General features: G+C 44.2%; 1 protein-coding gene across 2 annotated transcripts; it reads left to right on the top strand.

Moving 5' to 3' along the window:
* The first annotated feature begins 9,127 nt into the window (after positions 1 to 9,127).
* Positions 9,128 to 14,958, top strand: LOC125537216 (trafficking protein particle complex subunit 5-like). 2 transcript variants are annotated; one of them, XM_048700522.1, is made up of 9 exons: positions 9,128 to 9,338; positions 9,793 to 10,015; positions 11,049 to 11,137; positions 11,696 to 11,759; positions 12,151 to 12,228; positions 13,363 to 13,439; positions 13,525 to 13,591; positions 13,674 to 13,781; positions 14,764 to 14,958. In XM_048700522.1, the coding sequence occupies exons 2-9, from the start codon at positions 9,944 to 9,946 to the stop codon at positions 14,791 to 14,793; spliced, it is 585 nt and encodes a 194-aa protein (XP_048556479.1). In that variant the 5' UTR covers positions 9,128 to 9,338; positions 9,793 to 9,943; the 3' UTR covers positions 14,794 to 14,958. The 2 variants fall into 2 exon arrangements, with proteins under 2 accessions (XP_048556479.1, XP_048556480.1); XM_048700523.1 differs by having other exon boundaries at positions 11,054 to 11,137.
* The last annotated feature ends 490 nt before the right edge of the window (positions 14,959 to 15,448 follow it).

Below are 15,448 nucleotides of genomic sequence, written 5' to 3' on the forward strand. Positions count from 1 at the left end.
CCTTCCCTTCTCCCCTTTCCTTCTCCTCCTTAGGCTGGCCCATATGAGGGGTGGTGTACCAGCCCCTTGTGGCTGGTGCATTTCCCCTCTTGGCCCATAAGGCCCATATCTTTTGCTGGGGGCGCCCGGAACCCCTTCCGGTGACCCGATAAGTACCCGGTGTTGGGGAACGTTGCAGAAAACAAAAAAAATTCTACTCGCTTCACCAAGATCATCTAGGAGTTCATCTAGCAACGAGTCATTGGATGCATCTACATACCTTTGTAGATCAAAGAACGGTGATGATGTAGTCAAACACGACGTGATCCAAATCACCGATGACCAAGCGCCGAACGGACGGCACCTCCGCGTTCAACACACGTACGGGACGGGAGACGTCTCCTCCTTCTTGATCCAGCAAGGGGAGGAGGAGAGGTTGATGAAGATCCAGCAGCACGACGGCGTGGTGGTGGATGCAGGGCGTCACAGTAGCAGGGCTTCGCCTATACTACGCGAGAGAGACGTAACGGGGAGAGAGGGAGGCGCCAGGGGCTGGTGTATGAAATCCCTCCTCTCCCCCACTATATATAGGAGGGCCAAGGGGGGGTGGTGCGCAGCCTAGGAGATCTGATCTCCTAGGTGCGGCGGCCAGGGGAAGGATTCCCTTCCCCCCCCCCCAAGGCACCTAGAGGTGCCTTCCACCACTTGGACTCCTCCCCCATGGAAACCCTAGGCGCATGGGCCTAGTGGGGCTGGTGCCCTTGGCCCATGTAGGCCAAGGCGCACCCCCTACAGCCCATGTGGCCCCCCGGGACAGGTGGCCCCACCCGGTGGGCCCGCGGGACCCCTCCGGTGGTCCCGGTACAATACCGATAACCCCGAAACTTGTCCCGATGGCCAAAACAGCACTTCCTATATATAATTCTTTACCTCCGGACCATTCCGGAACTCCTCGTGACGTCCAGGATCTCATCCGGGACTCCGAACAATATTCGGGTTACTGCATATACATGTCTTCACAACCCTAGCGTCACCGAACCTTAAGTGTGTAGACCCTACGGGTTCGGGAGACAAGCAGACATGACCGAGACGACTCTCCGGTCAATAACCAACAGCGGGATCTGGATACCCATGTTGGCTCCCACATGCTCCACGATGATTTCATCGGATGAACCACGATGTCGAGGATTCAATCAACCCCGTATACAATTCCCTTTGTCAATCGATATGTTACTTGCCCGAGATTCGATCATCGGTATCCCAATACCTCGTTCAATCTCGTTACCGGCAAGTCACTTTACTCGTACCGTAATGCATGATCCCGTGACCAGACACTTGGTCACTTTGAGCTCATTATGATGATGCATTACCGAGTGGGCCCAGTGATACCTCTCCGTCATACGGAGTGACAAATCCCAGTCTTGATCCATGTCAACCCAACAGACACTTTCGGAGATACCCGTAGTCTACCTTTATAGTCACCCAGTTATGTTGTGACGTTTGGTATACCCAAAGCACTCCTACGGTATCCGGGAGTTACACGATCTCATGGTCTAAGGAAAAGATACTTGACATTGGAAAACTCTAGCAAACGAACTATACGATCTTGTGCTATGTTTAGGATTGGGTCTTGTCCATCACATCATTCGCCTAATGATGTGATCCCGTTATCAATGACATCCAATGTCCATAGTCAGGAAACCATGACTATCTGTTGATCAACGAGCTAGTCAACTAGAGGCTTACTAGGGACATGTTGGTGTCTGTTATTCACACATGTATTACGATTTCCGGATAATACAATTATAGCATGAATAAAGACAATTATCATGAACAAGGAAATATAATAATAAAGCTTTTATTATTGCCTCTAGGGCATATTTCCAACACCCGGTACCCCTGAAACACTTGCGGTGTCCGAATACCATCGTCCTATATATCAATCTGTACCTCTCGACCATTTCGAGACTCTCCATCATGTCCGTGATCTCATTCGGGACTCTGAACAACATTCGCTCACCAAATCACATAACTCATATAATATTATATCGTCATTGAACGTTAAGCATGCGGGCCCTGACCGAGATACCTCTTCGGTCAATAACCAATAGCGAAACCTGGATGCCCATATTGGCTCCTACATATTCTACGAAGATATTTACCGGTCGAACCGTTACGACAATATACGTAATTCCCTTTGTCCATCGGTATGTTACTTGCCCGAGATTCGATCGTCAGTATCTTCACACCTAGTTCAATCTCGTTACCAGCAAGTCTCTTTACTCGTTCCGTAATATATCACCTCGTGACTAACTCCTTAGTCGTTTTCTTGCAAGCTTATGATATGTATTACCGAGAGGGCCCAGAGATACCTCTCTGATACTCGGAGTGACAAATCCTAATCTCGATCTATGCCAACTCAACAAACACCTTCGGAGATACCTGTAGAGCATCTTTATAATAACCCAGTTACTTGTGACGTTTGATAGCACACAAGGCATTCCTCCGGTATCCGGGAGTTGCATAATCTCATAGTCGAAGGAATATGTATTTGACATGAAGAAAGCAATAGCAATAAAATTGAACGATCATTATGCTAAGCTAACGGATGGGTCTTGTCCATCACATCATTCTCCTAATGATGTGATCTCATTATCAAATGACAACTCATGTCCATGGTTAGGAAACCTTAACCATCTTTGACCAACGAGCTAGTCTAGTAGAGGCGCACTAGGGACATGGTGTTTGTTTATGTATTCACACATGTGTTAAGGTTTCCGATCAATACAATTCTAGCATGAATAATAAACCTTTTATCATGAATAAGGAAATATAAAATAACAACTTTATTATTGCCTCTAGGGCGTATTTCCTTCACTCGAGCGTGTTAAGCCTAACACGGATGATTTGGACCTAAATGGAGTTGTAGGGACGAGTATGGCTTTTTGGGATCACCTCGGCGCTATTATTTCCAGCTCATGTAGATTTCCAGGAGAATGTGAGGATGTTTTAAAAACGGAAATTTTTGCGCTTCGGGAAGGAATTTCATTGGCTTTGCAGTGGAGTACTTTATCCATTGATGTTGAGTCAGATTGTTTGGAGGTTGTGGCGATGGTGAAAAGTAGTGAAAGCAAATTATCAAATTATTCTTTTATTACCGGAGATATCAATCAAAGTATGGAGGAACATGACTCTTCCAAGACTCTGCAATAGTGCTAGTCATTGCATGGCAAACTTTGGTAGGGCTAATGATCGAACTATGGTTTGGCTAGGGCTCGGCCCAGTGGAAGTCCTAGTGTTGCTCTACGAGATTGTAATCCCTACTTTTTTGTAATAAAGAGTTATTTCACAAGAGCAAACATGCAACTAAAATATAAATAGGTAGTTATACATTAGTGCCAAAATACATTGTATTTACCGACATATGCATATTCTTTGGTGTATTTGAAAAACCAAAAATGCCAGCATTTTTTATAATGCAATGTGTTTTGACATTAAGTACGTTTGATGGCTCGTCCTTCTTACACTGAAAAGGAGAATACCGCACAAGGTTGCAAATCTTCACCGGTTGAATTCTCTAGTTCGGTAAATCTCTAGATGGTAAGATCACCTCATCCTTTGGATGTGGGGTCGACTATGTCACTGAGGGTATTGTATTCAGCTCTGTTAAAAAACTTCGCATTGTTGGGATCATGTATGAAGATTCAGGTGCTAGTGGTAATCTTCCTCTTCCTTCCCCCCTTAGTGCTCCCTCGGATGTTAAAGCCCCCTATACCTAGTACACCATCATCACTTGAGATGGCCGACTCCCCCACTCAGTCACCTCTTAAGAAGACCAGGACATCCTCATCACTAGTGTTGTTGTTGGTAGTACAAACCAGCCATGACTATGGAGATTTGCATGAGCAAACAAGTTGGAGAGAGAGATGTTTGTTTCCTCTTGCTTCCTAGACTTTTTGCTCTTGAATATGTTGTGATAATGTACATATTACACTAATTATGGTGGCCTTGTTTTGCTGCCTTAGTTTCTTTTCCAACTTTAATAGCTTGGTGTATTTTTTTGGTTTTCCATTTTCAATCACGATTATGTGTGAAAAATGAGAGAGCCTTCGAACTTTCTTGATGAACTTGAAAAAAATCATTATATTTATATATAATTTGTGACTTGAAAAGGGGCATTTGCAACAACTAACAAAATGAACATTTGCAACATTGCTATTCGACGTTGCTAGTTACTACTAGCCGAGGCAGTCTAGTCCTCATCGTCGTCCTTGTCCTCCTTCTTGTCGGTGTTTGTTGAGGTAGTTGAGTCCCTCGTCGTCGATCCATAGACCAAGGATCCATTGACAGGTGCACTCTTCCTCGAGCTCGTCCTTCTTAATGGAGCAACGAGCAAGAAGATTGATCTGTCGTTGCTTCTCCCCTTCACCGGTTGCAGGGGCAAAATCATGGAGATGCTCCTCCGCTTCGCGGACGGAGAGCTCGAGCACGATCTCGATTGAGTCATTGGGCTCAGGCTCGGTCTCGTCCTCGTCGGGATGAGGACGAAGGGGGCGAGGGGACACTAGAGGGACGACAGTGTGTGTACAGGATGGTAACAGTGCTTCAAAACCGGGTTATGACGTGAAGAGAAAGTAGACAAAACTTTGTTCATGTCATGACAGTTGGATTCGGAGTGCACTCCGTATCAGGCTTCCACAAACTTTAAATGTGAAGGCTACGAGCTTGTTTTTAAACAAGCTCCTTAAATTATAATGATGGCGAGGACACATATAATGACTCTATAAGAGTGCGAGTTATGAGTTATTCGTCATACTAATGGTTATCACGATGATCGGTCACGCATGACACAAGTTTGGTGTTAGGATCATCAGTAAATGAGACAGATGGAAACTTCTGCTCTCCCCCGTCGGATCATGTCCCGACGCTCAAATCGACCACCTCAGCCCTACCTTCACTCATTTTGCATGAAGGCCCCCACAAGCACAACAAACACATATCTCCACCTCCCCGCTGTGGGCAAAATTTCGTGTTTTGACCCTTATCGCATACAAATTCAGGATCTGACCCCGTTGAGAAAATTTTCGGGATTTGACCCTTTCGCTACCGCCAGGGGCCCTGGTGGTAGGGTTAGATAGCCTACCGCCAGGGGCCCTGTCGGTAGGGTGCGGTGGAGGGGAACGGCGACCGTTTTCCCGTGCTGACGTGGATTAGTACCCTACGCTAGGGCCCCTAGTGGTAGGCTATCTAACCCTACCGCCAGAACCCCTGACGGTAGGGTGTGGCTGGGTTTTTGCCTCGCAAAGTTTCTGTAACGAAATATCAAAGTGCCCTAGCGATAGGTTCACCCTACCGCCGGGGGGGGGGGTGGTAGGCTGTGTGACCCTACCACCAGGGTACGTGGCGGTAGGGTCCTGTGTTTTATGGTTTCAGGTTTAATTTGTTGCTTCTTTTCAAAATCAATATCACAGATCTTAAACAATTAAACTTGGGCATCACATACACATTAACAAAACTTGAAGTACATAGACACATAGTTCCACAAATAGCAAATGGAGTTCAACTAATTAGTAAACAGAGTTCCACATAGACACACAAGTAGCAAACACACCGTTCCACGAATAAGCTACAAACGAAGTTCCACAAACGGAGTTCCAACACACAAGTAGCAAACACACCGTTCTACAAACGGAGTTCCAACTACAAGAGCCAACTATCCAAGAGCAGAATTACTTGCTCCTTCCCCTCTTGGAGGTACGGTCCTCATTACTCTTTGAATGAGTCTCTTTAGTCCTGTTCTTGGGCCGTCGAGGAACCGGTCTCTAGAAAGGGTCCGGACTCAGCAAATCCTTCTTCTTTGGATTCCTCTTCGGTAGCTGAGATGGTTGAGATGATTGAGTTGGTGGAGGTCCATAATCATCATCGTACTCCTCCTCCCCATTGCTCTCATCATCCTCATCCTCCTCCTCCCCTTCTTCATGTGTGGCCTCCTCCTCCTCCTCAGCCAACCTAGACGATGAGGGAACATGGCTCGATGAGCCGATGTGACCATGTGTGGCTACAGGTTGATAAGCTTCAACCGACCCAGCTCCAGCACACCTAAGCAGCCCTACCAACTTGCCACAGCGCTTCACGAACTTCTGCACTCACAATGAAACAAGGGCATAATAAGTATCAAATTTACGATTGCAAGTGAACAAATATGCATCTGTTTCGAGGAGGCTGAAGTTGTACCTTCATCGCCCCCCTCATGTTGTTATTAGATTGTACGCTCCCGGGGGTAGCACCTAGTGCATCTGAGGCTTCAAAGATGCATCTGTTCAGCTCACCGGACTGTAATGGCATAAGTCAGTCACGATGACCAATAAAATAATTTAAATACAACTGTCAGTTCAAACATACCACTCTGTTGATGAGGGGTGCAAACTCCCTAAATCCACTATGCATGTCTCTGATGCCGGTCTGGTAGGCCTCTTCCTCGGGGTCATCCCTCTCCAGCTCCGCGATGTCTTCCGCCGTCCACCGAGGCCCGAGACGAAGACGGTGCTTCTGGCCATCATCGTACCACCTCATGTGTCAGCCCAGGTAAGCATCCCAGTCAGTCACTTTCCTCTCCACATCTTTACAGTACCTCTGTTGGTTCCACTCCGTCACATGAGTTTTATGCTCCTCTCCCTAGTCTGTGATCGACTGATTCTTCTGCCTGCTCATCCTGCAAGGCATAGGCCATAAGAAACATCATAATAAAGTCGCCACGCAATGAAATCATGGGCACGAAGAACAAGCGCACTCACATGTGGAGCGCATGGCCGCTGGTATCGGTGGGCTAGCCCGGTGGGGTATGCTGATACATCACAAACTGCATGGCCACGCGGTGTGGCAAGTGCCACTCGACGGCGTACACACAGATCATGGGCATGATGCACTGCCAAAGACCACTGTCCAACTCTCGGTCATGATACGACCACCAGTTTACCTATTACATATACATTGGTAAGTTCCCACTCTCGGTCAAAAGTGGAATCAAAGAGAAAGGTGGTGAGCGAGTTCATATACCTGCGTATGCGTCAAAGCGTCCAACTCGTTGGTGTAGGTCTTGTATGAAGTCTTGTTCAGGCCCGTGTAGAGTTTGACAACGTCCCACTCGTAAGCTATGGTAGGGTGTCGAGTCGTGTCGCCGTCTTCGCCATAGGCACCCCATGGGCGTCTTGGCATCTTCTCTGAACGCCCCACCGGCAGCCGTTCCCACATCCAAATGGAGAGGGCCCACACAAAGCCACCCATATTGGACTTGTCTCCTGTCCTCTGGGTTGCGTCGTCAAGCTGCAAAACATCAAATGAGGATTAGATATAACAAAATTTCATGGACATACTTCCGTAGGTAGGCAATTAGATACTCTCTTACCGAACGGTATAGGTAGGTGAGAGATGCGGTCCCCCAACCGTACCCTGCATCCCAGTCGGCTAGGAAGAACAGATACAACCAGTTGGCAGAATTCCCGGAGCTGTCTGGAAACACGACCTCCATGAGAAGATACCACAGGTAGGCCCTCGCGTACCACTCCACAGTCGCCTCGTCTGCGCCTTCGGGGGCATGTCTTTCGGTGCTCCGAGAGCCAGGTCAACGGTACACTGGATGTACGGTTACCCTTAGCATCGGGGCAGTCGTCGATGAGGGTGGTAACTCTCTGCTGCCAGTTGGTCCTCTCCACTCGCCCGATGAGTGCTTGACCCTCGATCGACATGGCAGTAATCATCGACCAATCCTCGAGGGTCACCGTCATCTTCCCGCATGGCAGATGGAAAGAATGGGTCTCTGGCCGTCACCGGTCAATCAAAGCTATCAGAGCTGCGTGGATAAGCGTCGGCGGCTGACGCTTGAACTGCAACACGAAACCCAACAGTCAGGCTCTCTTGAAGTACGGCGCGTAGCGCTCGTCGTAGTCCATATTTCCATGAACCCCGTGCCCCCTCATGCACAGTGGCTGGAGCATCTGTCAAAAAGTGGACGGCAAAAGTTAGGAACTTATTTTCATCAACCCGAAAACTTTGATCAATATTTCCTTCATATTACTTACCTCTTCGTTCTTTATGAAACGGGCACGATGACCCTTGTCGAATGCGTAGTCAAGCATGGAGTACCGTGGGCCGATGTTGTCCGCAAGAGGTGCCCGCCTTAATAAAATTTCATAAACAAAAGCATCATAAGCATAAGCATACATAAACAAAAATAAAATTTCTTGGTTACATGAACTAGGGTTCATCTTAAACATATTCCTCCAACCGCATATACTACACATGATGGATCAAATCATATCAACATGCATCATATCAAAATAAAATCCTCCAACATGCATCATATCATCATTTTTTAAACAATTTTTTTTAAATAGAGTCCATCTTCAATGTTTTTTCTCAAACAACATCTTCATATCATCATATCAACATGCATCATAAAACTACAATCAAGTCCTCCCACATGCATTACATCATAATTTTTTTAACAAAAAAATTATGAACTAGGGTTCATCTTCACACTAAAATATGAACTTTTGATTAGAGTTCATATTCAATACCACTAGTTACTAAAGAACTAAGAACTAGAACTAGAATCAAGCTAAAACAACCCTAGGTGAAAAAAAATTCAATCTAAGTTCAAAAATATGAGGGATTTCAAGCAAATAATGCGTCGAATCGAAAGCAAGTTTGCAAAAACTAATTGGAGGGATCGGAGGAGCTTATGTTTCTCTTTTCAGGGCCATCTTGATCCGCAAAAACGACGAAAATTCGAGAGGGAGAGTGGAGGAGATGAGAGATGGAGAGAGGGGCGAGTGGGGAGAAAGAAACTGTCAACGGGGGGAGGGGGAGGGGTGGGGAGATGGGCAAGGGCGCGGGATCTCGAACGAAATAACTGCTCGCACCCTACCGCCAAGGGCGCTGGCGGTAGGGTTAGACAGCCTACCGCCAGGGGCTGTGGCGATAGGGTGCGACGGAGGTGGGCGGCGGTCGTCTCTACGTGCTGACGTGGACTAGTACCCTACCGTCAGGGCCGCTGGCGGTAGGCTGTCTAACCCTACCGCCAGAACCCCTGACGGTAAGAAAAAGGGTCAAATCCTGAATTTTTTCCCAACCAGGGTGAGATCCTGAATTTGCATGCCATAAGGGTCAAAACACGAAATTTAGCCCCCGCTGTGTTCTTCCTCATCTACCCACTGCGCACGGAGGCTGTTCCCGGCGACGGGCGGTGAATTTCCCAGCGACGAGAGAGCCTGGATTCTGAAGTGCAGGCAGATCCACACCGTCGGATCCTGCTCCTCCGACGGCCGCTTCTCCTCCCGCAAAGTCCAGCGCCGCCACTGGTTCGTTTCCGCGCGGACTACCTGCACAGATCCGTCGACTGAGGGACCGCCAACATTTTGTGTTGGATCCCCTTTTTCTTGACTTTTAATCGGAAGTAACCATTCCTCTATGAAATGTTCCTGATGGGAACGGTCAATATGGATGATTTGTATGGAGCCACAAGCTCTAAAGCAACATTTTTCTTTCCGAGTATAGCATAGCTCTTCCCAGATGATTCGGAAGATGCATACGGCGTCTCAGTTTTCTATTTATTGTCTTCAATTACTGATGCTGTTTGTTTCATGCAATTCTCTCCATGCCATTAATTACTCTAGAGAACCTTTCCAGCATGCTGAACACATAAATTGATTCACCATGTGACTACTAATGAGCATTGATCAGTGGTACAAACTGCACGTCACTGTTATGATATGTCACCAAGAGTGTGACTATATATGATTTTACGCCTTTCAGGTGCTGTGGTCGACAAAAGCTACCTCACTTCTAGAGTTGCAGCGAAGAAATAGAGAAGCCAGGAACCCCTTCTAAACGGATTCAGCTTGTGCAGTATTCCAAGAATTCTGAAGAAACCCCAAGGAAAGAGACCCAGAGGAGGGCGGGCAAGATGATCAGTGTTGGGAAGACGAAGCAGTATGCAAACGTTCTTGACAAGCCCCTCAGCCGTGGCAGACAGGAGGTACACGTCCTTCCCATATCAAAACCCCTTCAGATATTTGTTTCTGGCAGCTCTCTTAGTAAGGCATAGGTTAGGTAACTGAGACAGATTCACAGGTTAGGGTAGTAGCTGGGCGGAAAGTGTTTCAGATCCTGCTCAATTAGCTTGAGCAGCAGAAGTTTTCTTACTCATCGACTGTAAATTGTGGGAGTATTGTTTATTTGAGTAGTATGCAGTTGGCAATGTGAATTTTGTTGAAAGTTGAAGCTGAATGCATGGTGTAGTTATAGCTTCCATTGGAAACGTGGAGGAACCGAGGAACTATTGCCCAAACCCACTACTCTATAATCGTGTTTCAAGAATGGAAGGAAATGGGTTAATATTCTGCATAGTAGCAAAATATATTGAAGTGGAAGTTACTTGACAGCTTAGTGATACTTTCAATTGGATAAATTAAAGAGCTAAATATATTTATTATTGTAGCCTAATTGCAAAATGTGAATGTATTCAACCATTCATTCTTTTCATTGGTAGTAGTTGTGTTTCTGAAGTTAAACTGAACGTTTTGACAGCGTCTACTTGTATTTGTCCCAATATAGGCTGTATCATACATACAAATTTCTTATAATACAGACATCACATTAGTATGAAAAATACTCCAAATGATTTCTCATTAGTTTCTAAGTACATTCTAGTGAACCTAAACTGTAGTTACTGCCCTGTAAGCAACGAGAAGGAATTGTTTCGTGAAAAGGGCCAAACACAATGATAACAACAACTCCTGCATTAATTGAAGGGGTAAAATAAATAGCATCAAAATATATTGAAGTGAAAGGTACTATGCACTGTAATGCTACTTTCGATTGGATAATTTTCTAGAGCTACTATCCTGATTGCAATGTGAGACGTGTTACTTCCTAAGTGCAAAAGGATTTGGATGTGAGATTTAGTGGCACATTCATTCTTTTCGTTGGTAGTTTTTAGCGTGTGCCAATATATATTATTTTCCTGTTTTGTTATGATACATGTTTCATAAATGTTCTGTATTCCATAGGTCAGTTTGAGTGCATTCGCATTCTTGTTCTCGGAGGTGGTTCAATACAACCAGACACAAGTTGACAACATTGCTGACCTGGAACGAAGGTAGCCTCTATGTTCTTATTCATGCATCTGTTCATATTGTTGATGAAACTGTATTGTTGTTAATTATATCCACTCTTAACACTTTTTACTGTCCTACGGCATTTCATTTGTCCTGATTTGATTGGTTCCTTGTAGCTGGTACAGCCTTTTTTAGTCCGTACATGCTACTCTTTGATATCCGGGTCACATATTTCAGGCGCTATGTGTTTGCCACTTACTGTATGTTATTGTATCATCTGGAATTTCAGATAATGCAAAAGGTTTACAACAACTTGTTCACATGTTGAGATGTGATGCAACTATAACATTTGGTTGATCAATTATTATTATTTCCATGACGTGGTCGATCTAATTTCTGCAACATTATTTGTACCTCTAATGTTTCAGTACATCTCTCTCTCTCTTTGGAGAATGGAGACCACAGTCTTATTGTGCTAAATCATGCAAGGACATTTGACAATGTTTCTCATTAAAAATACACCGCTCCATATTCATGCGTTAATATTCTTTGATGCTTAGCGTAACATCCCTTACTCTCATTTTATGTTTTATACGCAGGCTGGAGGACGCTGGTTATGCTGTTGGTGCTAGAGTTCTTGAACTGCTGTGTCACAGGGAGAAGGTTTGATGCGTAGTTCTTTTCTTATTCCATGATTTCATTGGTCGTCTATTGCTTCATATACTTAAAATGATGATAAAGTTAACAGAACAACAGTCAAAACTTCGTCGCTTCTTTGTTGCGAGTGGCATGGCATAGTCATCTCGTTTTTCTTGCATAACTTCAAACTTGCTGTTTGTAACTTTGTATTCCCATGTCTTTTTCTTAAGAGGAAGTCATAGCAACAATATCTATAGCACAACATCTGACATGCCAGCATCTATGATTTCTCTTATTAAGTTTCCAGGTGTTCTCCAAATTTATATCATTAGCCTCATTATTGACTTATTGTGTATGTGCTCTCTAAACTGTTATCCTGTCGAGATAGTCATGTTAATAATAATAGTCAATCCAGGGGAATAGACGAGAGACTCGACTGCTGGGGATTTTATCATTCATTCACAGCACTGTATGGAAAGTACTGTTCGGAAAGGTAATCTATTTTACATATCAATCTTCTGTTATTCCTACTCTGTTCCGCAATAGTTGGAGTGATTGCCATAATTTAGGTGTTCTTGTAACATACTTACGTTTTTTCCGTTCAATGAGGTTGTCCCATCAAAAGATTGTGGGCCGAGCTTGTTTGTTAGTGGCCTGACTTCTGGGGTGTTTGATGTTCTTCGCCACTGCCTGACCAAGCACACCTATTTATTTTTATTTGGTTTCTGTTTTTCTGACTGAAGGGAAGCCTTGGCGCAGCGGTAAAGCTGTTGCCTTGTGACCATGAGGTCACGGGTTCGAGTCCTGGAAACAGACTCTTGCAGAAATGTAGGGAAAGGCTTTGTACAAAAGACCCAAAATGCTTGGACCCTTCTCTGGACCCTGCACAAACGGGAGCTACGTGCACCGGGCTGCCCTTATTTTCTGTTTATTGTGTGTAGATAATTTCTCCTATTTAAATATAAAATAACATATGCTGAAAATAAATACAGAATTACGTATCACACCGAAGGCTGGAAATTAGAGAAATACTTTAATCCAATGGCAACTCTTTGCTAGAGTAATTACCATTTTGAACAATGCAAAATTGTGACAATATGACCTGTTTGTCCATGTTTCAATTTGGTTGCTAGTACAAAAGCAGAGTCAATTAGCATAGATTATTCCACATATTCATGTATGTACTGATATTATAACATAATTTTATTAATTTGTACCATTATAGCTACGTAATGTCAGAGTTGAGGTATCAATTTGGTCGATGTTGCATTTGTGCACTAATTTAACACCTGGTGATAAAGTTCCCTTGTCTGAAGCATTGTGATCTAATGAGCACTTCTCTTTGCACTTACTGGCCACAAATTTGACTAACAAACTTAACACAGCTTTCAGCATCACATTTCTGGCATGACGACCCTTGATCCTAAAACTCCGATTGTCCAGAATTCCAAAGAAGATTTATGATTCTCGTATTTTAAACAATTTCCTCAGTTGTTTTATACAAGAAATTTTTGCATCCATTTATCATGTGTTGATAGTAAGTCCGCCTGTCGTTCTGTTCTGATTGCTGGACTGAGTGGACTTATTTGATGGCTTATCCCGGTAGATGGTTTCTTACTGTTTCCAGGTGGCTGACTCGCTTGAGAAAGGAACAGAACATGAGGATGAATACATGATTAGTGAAAAGGAGCTTCTTGTTAACCGGTGTGATGAATTCGTTTTTCTTTAGCTTCATAATATTTTTCTTCCCATACAAATCTGAAACCTGGGAACCTTTTTATTTGATCAGGTTCATTTCCGTGCCAAAAGACATGGGGGCATTCAACTGTGGAGCTTTTGTTGCAGGGATTGTAAGGGTGGGAATTCCAGCTCAAATATTTAAGTCAACCGTGTCTTCTTAGATACACAACGTATAAACCTTCATAAAATTTCTTACAGGGCGTATTGGACAATGCTGGTTTTCCAGCGGTAGTTACGGCACATTTTGTGCCAATTGAAGGCCAGCAGAGGCCCAGGACAACAATCTTGATTAAATTTGCTGAAGAGGTACTTAACTTCTGCTGCACATTAACGAAGAATATATCCTATTGTGTAACTGAGAAAGACAGAAGGGGTGATTTCCTTTCTTTCGGTAAAAATCTTTTGCTAGAAGATTTAGTGATACTATATTTAGGTAAATTATTTGTTTTTGTACAAGCTGCTAAACAGTAAGGGCATCTACAACCATAATGGGAAAATTTGGCCCCTCAAACATCTGCGGATGCGTCCGGTCAGTGTCCGCTTTTAGCCCCTATTTGTCCATGCACACAACCATGCCCCCACTTTTCCCCCAATATGTCCGGTCACAAGCATATGATTGATGGAGAGGAAGAGAGAGAAAAGAAAGAAAGAATAAAGAAAGAGAAAAGGTGGTCCGTGGTGGGTCAAATCCTACGTGGCGCCCTGCCCGGACATCCCCATATCCTCGCTATATATGGACTGGATATGGGGATTTGCGGACATCTCTCTTGTCCGGCACTGCCCGGGCTGCCCGCCCAGACGTTTGGGGGCAGTTTGAGGGGTCCTGTTGTAGATGCTCTAAGTGCCTAAAATAGATGTAACTAGAGATGATACCCCCCACACATTGCTGTGGGAGTTGGCTGCAATTATTTCAATGAGATTCGGTTGTATGAAACATTAGTTGGATTAACAATATGAGAATTACTGAGCTAATATAATTTGTTGTATTTTATTATTGTATAGTTGTAGAATATTTATTAAATATGAGTCGCATGCATGGTGTATGTTAAGGTGTGTTTACTAGCTAAGCACCCCAACCGAAAAGAGATCCTCTTTAGAAATATGTGGCAGGTTCTAGATAATTGACGTTCGATTGTAATCGGCTGAACATGATATAATGAGCTAGTGCCCAAATTTGTTGTCACCTGTAGTAGAGATGAAAGATGAAAGGCAGTAAGAAATGGAGTATTTGCGACTAATGTTGTAGATTGATTGAGGTGACCTTTTCTGAATAAATGCTCATTTTCAGGTTTTACGTCGGGAATCAAGACTTGGCTGAAATGCACACCAGGCTATTTCTTCTGTTCTGTTTGTAAGATGAATCCATTTCAAATATGTTTTGTTCTTGATTTATGTAATACTAATATACTGGTAATTTTCCATCGAAAAGGTATACTGGTAATTTTGAGAATATAAGCAGTAGCCTCATTTTATGAGTGTCTAACACGGGAATACTAGCAAAATGTATGTGCAGAAGAGAAACATCAAAAGGATTAGAAGAGCCCAGGGGGAAGTTGAAAAGTGGACTAGTTGCTTTCCTGCATGTTATGGCCTGTTTGGTTATCTACATCGTTTTTGGTCTATTTATCCGTGGCTGAGTTTAGCTGGCTGAGGGAATACATGCAAAAAATCATGTTATGCACAGGTGCAAAACCTGGTGTTTCGTTGTGCACGGCCTAATGTTCTGGCACCCTTTCTCATTAATAAGGTGACCTTAGAGCATCTTCAATAGATGGTCCAAATTTTGGCGGTCCAAAACCGGAGATGTAAAATTTGGACCGCCAAAAAGTGCATTTTGGAGCTCCGAAAAACGCTTAACTCCAACAGATGGTCCAAAAGAGCAACTCCAATAGATGGTCCAAACCAAAGATGTAAAAATCTGAAAACGGCCGTGCGGCTGCTGCCAGCCGTGGTTTTGCATTGAAATAACATCA

This window comes from Triticum urartu, chromosome 2 (genome assembly GCF_003073215.2).
Source record: "Triticum urartu cultivar G1812 chromosome 2, Tu2.1, whole genome shotgun sequence".
In the NCBI taxonomy this organism is placed as follows: Eukaryota; Viridiplantae; Streptophyta; class Magnoliopsida; order Poales; family Poaceae; genus Triticum; species Triticum urartu.